A 9,087-nucleotide genomic window follows, 5' to 3' on the forward strand; every position below is an offset into this window, starting at 1 on the left:
CAGGTTCATCACTTGAGCCAGTAACGGTCACAGTTAGGACTACTGCACCAGTGGCCGCAAAATCGGCCAGATTGAAAGTGCAGACAACTCCGGCTGTCTCGGACCAAGAAGTGGAAACCGACACGGCCCTGATGCCCATGAGTGCTTTAACTTCTACCGAGCAGAGACACTTATACATCCACTCAGACCAAAATGAGCGACGGCGATACCGGTTCCTGCTCACAAAGAGACAGGAGGCGAAGGAGCAGAATAACATGGAAGAATACGACATGTTATCCGAGATGCTCGCGCCATTAGTTCACTGAATGGTAAAGATTACCGGACCCGTCGCAATCAAAGGGCCTTTCCCCCACCGGAGCAAGACCCAATGATGACTGAAGCCCTGCTGTCAAGTGCCCCACTGATTGTGGTACCGCCAAAGACGCAGGTACCCCCAGCTTCAGAACCAATGGACACTTCTCCGTCTGGACCTGTGGCTGTACAGCCAGAACTGGTCCAACAGGAGGAGCCACCGAAGGCCACTTTGTCGGCACAAGAATTGACAGGCCAAAGCCAGTCCGGAACAGGGCCAACGGCCGCTGCTCCGACAACATTGACGAACATGCCCGCCAGTGTCGACGACATACCTTTTGGCCGCCCAGTAACCTTCCCTGTAACCGGGACATTGGACGCCTTGGCACTTGGCATGGGTGTAATCCACTCAGCTAACTCCCAACGGAGTAAGCAGCCAAGGAAAGCCAAGAACCCAGAGAGGGCCAAACCGGCCTCTCGTCCAACTTCTCAATCGAGGGCCAAACCGGTCACTCGTCCAAACTCCCCTCAACCGAGTGGAAGTCAGCCGGCCACATCCCGGCCAACCCAGAACCCTGAGGCCGAGAGGAACCGCCAAAAGAAGCAAACGGCCAAGGACAAGAAAAGTCAAGAGGCCAAGATCGCCCAGCTCGAGAAGCGGCTGTCAGGCGATGAAGATGTTTAAGTCCTATCGGACAGTCCAGATAAACCGGCGGAACCCGCATCAAATCGCCTCGAGACGAAATCGTCCTCGGAGGAAGCGATGCTTCCCTCGCCCTGGGACGATGAGGCCGAGTTACCAGACCCTGCACCGGACGCCACACATATAGAGATCCCAGCGGATCACTATATACGACTAACCGTGACAGCCGCCAGGGCGATGAGACGCGCAACAGGACGAGACATGTACCAGTGCCTCGTCTGCGTCCTTCGGTCCCGGATGAAATATAAGGAAGAATACCAAGGCCTACCGCCGGCGGACCGTGTACTAACGGCACCCTTTATGCGGCGGATGGTATCTCGGATTCTGGACATGGGACTTCTGGTCCGCACACACCGTGATTGGACCAGCATGATGGAACTTCACGTGGCCGATCGGCCAGCAGGACTTTCCCACAGCCGGGATTATCCTTTCCACCAGATATGCAGGACCATCGCTTACCTGCACAACCCAAGAGGGTCCAACCTGACCGATTTCGCCAGGACACTCAATGCCCTCTATTACCAGGGAGAAGAGAACCTGGATAAAATCATTACCAGACTGGCCGATGAGCTAATTGCGCTGGTCAGGGAAGGAACCCTAGAAACGACCAACGCACACAGGGCGGAACTAATTCGCTTCACCATCCCGGGATTCATCTCACAAAAGACCCAACGGTCTCTGTACGTGTCACACGACGTTGACACAAAATGGGATCCGGACAGAAAGAAAGCGGTTGGACCACCGAAGGATAAGCTGACCGGCAGAGCCAAGGAGGCTTACTTAATCTCCCAAGAGGCCAAACTGCCAGGTCCAAAGAATTTGCCGGTTGAAAAGCCCCCTCGACCATCAGTCACTAGAAGGGAGAAGGCTGCACGGCAAGAAGTTGAAGAAGAGATGCGCGCGGCCGGAATCCGACCCGTGCCAAGGGACACTGTGTCACTGCCTAACGCAGTTGACCAGTCCAGACCTTTTTCACCGACTCCATCAGCCACATCAACTAAAAGTCGAAAGACCACGGCCACAAAGGCCACGGCTGCAAAGAGGAGCGGGAGGAAGGGCCCGCCACCACCGGGCCGAGATGTGTCGGACTCTGAGGACTCCGAACCTGAGAACTCACAGGAGGAACAACGAGAAGAGCCGGACCAGGACCAAACCATGGAATCCCAGTCCGACTCTGATGACGACGATGATCAGAGCCCTGGTAAACTTACCATGAACGTCCCACCGGACCATGACATGGAAATCCCACCTGGTGATGAAAATCAGCCACTTAACGGTGACCAGGACATGGAGGACCAGGGCGGCGCAGAAGGCGCCGATCGGGAAAGTTAGGCCAGCGTAGAAGACGCTGAGCCAAGTGGATGTGATGCACAGCCCTACCGGGAAAGAGTGCGAGACTCCACCTCACCAGAATCGAATGACGGTGAGATCCAGTGGACTTTACCCGACCCATGCCCGGCCAAACCGCGCATAGACTATGTGCCGCCACCAAGGACCAACGTGGCGAGGAAATGGCCCGGCGGAGATCCATCAAAGAAGCCGAAGATCTCCAATACGGACGAGACGTGGGCATATATTAAGGCAGCCTTAAAGGCGTTGTCCCAAACGGGTACAACTCTTGCTACAGGAGGCTTGGCCTTCCAACTCATCCAGAAATGGAATGGCCCACCAGTATCCAAGTCCAAGGTGATGAAATACATTAGAATGGCCTATGAAGAAGGAGCCATCCTTCGAACCCATCTGCCCAACATGCAGATGTTCTACACGTTCCCACCGGAAAGACGTGACGATGCGCCTTAAGGCTACTGGGAATGGCGGAATGCCATTTTGGCGGTACTGACCACCACGCAACATCACTTGGGCCTGACAAGAGGCGAAATGGCCAATCAACTCCTCGGACGATACGACGTACAACTTTCGACGTACGATCCTCAGCTGAGTGACGGGAATGAATATCCCCCTAGTCGCCCCAACGGGTTGTACTACCTCAGCGAGGACGTGCGATACATCGTCAAAAAGATGCTGCGCGAAGGCTGGCTCGAGCAAACTCTTGACGAGCTAGAAGCCCAGCAGCGGTACCGGATGAAGAATAACCCACCAGACTGATATGGCCCTCGTCCCACCGAACCCGCCTCCTTGGCCTCAACCAAGTCCAAGAAGAAGCGGCGCACTTACCATCAGTGACCTAGGCGTAGAATTCGCATAGGGTCTAGGGGGTGAACCCGATATCATTCACCGGGCAAGAAAAGCCTAGTTAACAAATCACATGTAAAATCATAGAGACGTAAAATATAGGGCGTAATTATCAAAGGGATCCGTCACAGAAAGTGGACTTAACCTTATTCTGCAAGTTTCATTTCTGTTACCACAGAGAATGGGACTTACACCACAGCAGAAGTATGAACCGCGATCTTCGGACTGCAGGCGCAACAGCGGAGACCACTTAAACCGCCGGGACAACGCCCCACGGGAATTGTTCCCTTGCGCATACCACCTGGGGCCGGGCTTCCGCGACGAGAGTGATAGAGCCTACTGCTTCTACTTGGAAGTGGTGAGAGGCAATTTCGATGCATACTGCCACATGACCAGCCGCGATGGAAGCCACCTGTTTCCCCTACTGAGGGACCATAAGCAGATAGAGATCTACGATCTCTACTTGCAAATAAGTGGCGACCGACAACCTTGGCTGGAGCAGCACCGGAACTCAGATTCCTCCACTCAGCCAATCGGCTCGAGAACGGAAAGAGGAACGAGACCGGGAACGTCGAGCCCGTAACACGGGTTCCGACCAGCCCTCAGGGCGCGGCCCAACGGCCGCCCCGAAAACATATGGACATCAGCAGCGGCCATCGTCAGGCTCTCAATCCTACGGATATGAGATGCCCACACCGACGACATATAACCAGATCCTGGAAAACATCAACAAAGCCATGGTTGACCAGGTGGCCAAGCAGCTGATGGAAGGTGGACTGTTGGACGCCCTGAAAGGACAGTATCCGCCAGCGCGTACCGAACAGTATGCGCCAGTGGCACCGCTACCGCGGAACCCAGATGACTTACGTCACCAGATACAGAGCCGCAACCAGGACCAAACGGGCCGCCGTAGCCAGCCCGAGGAGCGCCAAACGCGCACATCACCCGGAAAACGAAACAAGGCCGAGTCCAACCTGGTTGTCGCTCAGTCCACCAAGCGACCAGAACGAAGTGTCAGCTCGGTGGCCCACAACATTAGCATCCAGATACCAATGGAGACTGAGTCCGCACCGCCGTCATCGGACCCACCGGCCCGACAAGACGCAAGCGTCAGTGCCACGGACTTCGACCCATATAAACATGCTCAGGACCAGGGCATCAATATCCGGCCACGTCCCCATCGCGAGGTGACGGACTACATCATGGGCGCTATCCCATACCCTAGGGATCGATGGGCCCAACTTAACGCCATGGTCCAGAACTTGCAAACCTTCGTCATCCGGTCCGGCCTCGAAACGGAGATGCAGAAAAAGGAGTGGCCCCGTGCTTTCAGCATGGCGGAACACACCGAAAACCGCGAGGGCTATCCAATGGTCCGTGACAATGCTCTGTCGAGCATCACGGACGTGAACTTACTTGGACAGCCTATCACCCGACCGGACTGGAACGACTTGTGCCAACATAAAGGACGACCAACTCGAGGTCGTCAAATACCTGGCCCAGTTTGTCCTACCAGACGCAAACGCCAGCTTCATAGTCGCAGCCTCACGAGCCGCCATGGAAATTCCATGCAAGCCGGCCGATCACAAGGAAGCCCCAGGGACGTACACTTACTCGTATAACGGCACGATGATACGCATCTTTGCCGCCAGACTGGGACACCTACGGTGCCACTGGGAACTTGAAGTTGCCTAGCGGCAGGGGAAGATCATTCCTCGATTACTGACTCAGGTGGCCCTCCTTGGAAACCAAATCCACGAAATCGAGGCGGGAGTCAAAATCCAAAGCGCCCTGAACGTTTTCAGGAGCCGTCGAAAAAACGACTAAGTCTATTTGGCCCGCCATCAACCTTGGACCGTCGAAAAAAACGACTAAGTCCTTTTGGCCCGCCATCAACCTTGGACCGTCGACAAAACGACTAAGTCCATTTGGCCCGCCATCAACCTTGGACCGTCGAAAAATCGACTAAGTCTTTTGGCCCGTCCAATGACGTGGCCCACTAAAAATCGACTGTCTTTTGGCCCGTCCAACGACGTGGCCCACCAAAAATCGACTAGGTCTTTTGGCCCGTCCAAAGACGTGGCCCATCAAAAATGACTAAGTCCACATCGGAGCGCCAAACCTGGCCACATAGGACTTCCGTGACCAACACCTGCCAGAGGCAATCCCCGTCACAATGGAACCTAGGATCCCGCCCAAGGCATGTCAGAGACTGAGTTTGGACCGCCCCAACGGGTTTGGTCCATCACACCACTTCGGTCCTGGGACTTAGAAAATTTTTCCATTGTGGCCCTCTTGGACTTAGAAGATTTTGGACCTAGGCGCATGACCAAACTGGCATGCAAGGCCTAACCGGTCCAAGTTAGAGACCCATATGGGCCATCCAAACGGAATTGGTCCAAGCATACTATTTTGGTCACAGGAGCACCTCTCCTGTCCAGGGGCATCACTCTGGCCCTATATGGACCGCCCAACCGGGCTTGGTCCACCATATTGAACCAGGAAGGGGACAACTTGTCCTTGCGAAAGCAATGGTGCCTTCCATATACCGCACCGCTGGATTTACTCCACTGGACCCCTGTGGACATCTCTGGGAACCTTCGGCCCGGATCTACAGGACCAGACCAATCCTAACGGATAAAGCGGACCGTTGACTAGGACCCGTGTGGACAATATTGGCCTGTGGTAAACCTAGTCGGAATAAGCCATTTTTCGTCTAGTTTTTTAACCAAACCTGGTTTTTCTAGACTTTATTAACCAAAGAATTGATGTTTTTATCTAGCCATTAACCAAAGGAATTGGCTTTGGGATCTCTAACTTTGATCTTTACTTTAATTCTCACCGAAATTGTGATTTTTCTATTTCGATGTTTAACCAATGAGCCTTATAAACTTTATTTTTTACTTGTTCGACCAACCAAGCCTTCAAACCACACTGGAACCCCCTGCAACCAGAGTGCACTCCAGATTTCGGCCGTTCGGTGCACTGCACCGCAGGTCTGGAGGAAGCGACCCTACCGGGTTTAGCGACAAAGTGGCATCCGGCCCTACCGGGTATCGGATCCTGGCACCCTACCGGGTTAGCCAGGGGCAGAGTCGGAAGGTGCTCGCAGGAGCTCCCACTCCCGCCCAGAGGCATGTCAGAGACCGCACACTCGAGGCGGTAGACACCTCTTGTGGCTTTGCTCTGTCGCCCGCCCGCACATGGCAACGTCATCCGTGCCGCTATATTACGCTGCTCACTCAGCGTATACTTTGTCTACGCTGACCAATCAGCGCATTTCTGCACTCTTGGGGGCGTAGCCCAGCGCTTACGAGCGATTCCATGCTTTCGGCATCAGCTGTTGCATACCTGCAGCACGCTGAATCATTATCACGATTCTGACGAGCTCGCTGGAAGCTACTTTCCACAGCATATGCCGCATTGGCTTTTTCTGTGTTTGTTTGTGGTTGCTTTATTGTTACCAATAAAGGCATATTTTGCCCCATTTTCCATCTGCTTCTGTGTCATATCTGACAGTAGTTAATGAAGAAATTGTTGTAGTGCAGTGGTTGACATTCACGGCATGCTAGTTGATTGGCTACGCTTTCCATTTGCCGCTGTGAATTTAGCATATTTTATTTTGGCTTAGTTTTTAAAAAAATGTTATGCTTGTGTGTATTGGAGGATGCCGGCAACGAGGAAGAATTACCGCAAACTTAGAAAAGCGTTTCACTGACAGATATGACGAGATATCCGATCGGATCGGGCCGTGTCACCTGCAACAACCTGGCCAGCAACCAGAAGGCCATCACCACGGAGACGGTGGAGATCCTCACCGTCAGGTTCACCCTCCAGATCAAGATCGACCCCCACCTGATAAAAGATATCTCGGGGCGTTATCGCGGCCACAGCGACGTCTACGGGGGCAGCCTGAGTGCCAACGGAGGAGCCTTGAGTTGTGCAGTACAGTGTCTTGTGGGGCCGGGCGGTGCCGTTGCCGGGCATGGCGTAAGCGGCCGCGGAGGGCACGGTGGAGGTGGCGGACACGGTTCCAGCAGTGAGGATGAAGCAGAAGAAGCTGAGCCGCGACAGATACGATTTCGTTTGGGTAAGAACCCTCCATTTTCCTCATATCGGATAACTCCAGAATTATTTAAATTTAATAATTATGAATCATTTTTAAGCATCCGAGGCCGAATAAACAAAACAAGGAAATTTAAAATTCCGGATTTTATTATATTAATTTTGTTCCTGCAATAAATTTAAGCAACTTTAAAGAAGACAAAGTTACGGAGGAAAAATTCAGGCTAGGTAATGAGAAATCAACTGCCAATGTAACGTTCCATGAGTTTCTGTAGTGCTAGAAAAATTTAAAAACTGGAAAGATGCTTGCTGGCGTGCAGTGGCAGACCGGAGCGAAACAGTCTTAATTTGCCTAATGTATTACATAACACGTTATTTTCTAATGGTATGCAAGCGTGAATTTAAGTCGAAGTGTCAAGTAAGTCGTCCAGCACATGGCGAGTGTTAATTTCATATTTCATTTATCGCCTAATTTTGCAGAACTACATCCCCAATGCGGCATACCACGAGGACCACTTTCCGCTGGTTGCCGATATTGATTGGCAGTCCGAACTAGAGCCCTGCACGAGCCGAGCCGCTCGGCTCGGCTCACGAGTGCTCGGCGCTCGCGAGCAGTTCGAGCGAGCAGGCGTCGTTTTGCAAATTTGCGAACGAGCTGAGCAATAGAAAAAAAAATTGCGAGCGATCGCGAGCCTACAGGCTGACATTGGGCGAACTGGAGAAGTTTCTAGTACAAAATTACATTGACCGACCTGAAAACGATCTTAAACCACCGTCACCTTCGCGCTTCGCGCGAAGTGATTTACCGTACTAACTTTCCTAGACCGGTTGGGACTCAGGACTAACTTTTGATATTTTGTACTCGTAGCCAACAAAAACAATATTTGACGGGGTTATGAATAAGTTGAATGCTTCCTAAAAAAGGTGCATTTTAATTTTCGAGCATTCTATTATATGTATTTATTTCAGGCTAAATTAAGAAAACTACATCCAGTTGAAAATTAGAGAAATGTGTTAGCGAAAAAGTGAAAAACTGTAATGAAACGGACTACCAGTATGGAGATATAAGTGATTGTCTCTGAACATCCAATTACACTTACTGAGTTTTTGTGTTGGTGAAAAGTTTGGTATAATTAATTCGTGCAAAAAAAATGATACGTAAATTTTTCCCGACCTCACGAGCGAGCCGATTTGCCAAAATAAAATTACGAGCGAGTTGAGCGAGCGGAAGCAAAGAAAACTGGAAAACGAGCGAGTTGAGCGAGCGACGGTTTGGGTGCGAGCGAGCTGAGCGAGTAGGAAGTTTAAAATAGCAGAAACGAGCGAGTTAAGCAGCACTTTTGCTGCTCGTGCAGGGCTCTAGTCCGAACCGCGCCCCCAGCTTGTTCTCGGACTCTTGAACGCTACCCGATTCGGGCCTTTTATCGCTATGGCCTCTGCACCGACATTACTGCCCGGCATGGCGAGCACCACATTCTGTTCCGCCTGTAGCCTGGGCAAAGCGATCGCGCTTCCCGGCGCATAGCGTAAGTGTAGCCTTTAGAATTTATATTCATCTCTGTAATTAACGTTAGCACACAGGGTGTGCCACCCAACGTGTTACACTGCATAAACTGATTTTTTTAAAAATCCCGTTTAGCTACAGCAGCTTAATTTTCCTTGATGTGCTTAAGTAACGTTCTTGCTAGTTAAATTGCATTTAAAAACATAATAAAGCTTTGAAACCGTTTACGAGCTGTTTTCGATGTGTAATCAGTGATAAATAAATAATCATGACTACCACTGCACTAGATCAAACTTACTGCAGCAACCGCTACGCGTGCGCCCACTTACGC

At 51.7% G+C, this 9,087-nt stretch overlaps 1 protein-coding gene across 1 annotated transcript; it reads left to right on the forward strand.

The window, feature by feature from the left end:
- The first annotated feature begins 370 nt into the window (after nucleotides 1-370).
- On the forward strand, nucleotides 371-976 carry LOC129582834 (transcriptional regulatory protein AlgP-like). Its single transcript, XM_055474450.1, has one exon. The coding sequence runs from the start codon at nucleotides 371-373 to the stop codon at nucleotides 974-976; it is 606 nt and encodes a 201-aa protein (XP_055330425.1).
- The last annotated feature ends 8,111 nt before the right edge of the window (nucleotides 977-9,087 follow it).

Source organism: Paramacrobiotus metropolitanus, unplaced genomic scaffold, assembly GCF_019649055.1.
Source record: "Paramacrobiotus metropolitanus isolate TYO unplaced genomic scaffold, Prichtersi_v1.0 Parri_scaffold0000008, whole genome shotgun sequence".
Lineage (NCBI taxonomy): Eukaryota > Metazoa > Tardigrada > Eutardigrada > Parachela > Macrobiotidae > Paramacrobiotus > Paramacrobiotus metropolitanus.

What these genes read in the sequence shown, in the direction of transcription:
- LOC129582834 (XM_055474450.1), top strand. Translation starts at nt 371, where the DNA reads ATGACTGAAGCCCTGCTGTCAAGTGCCCCACTGATTGTGGTACCGCCA.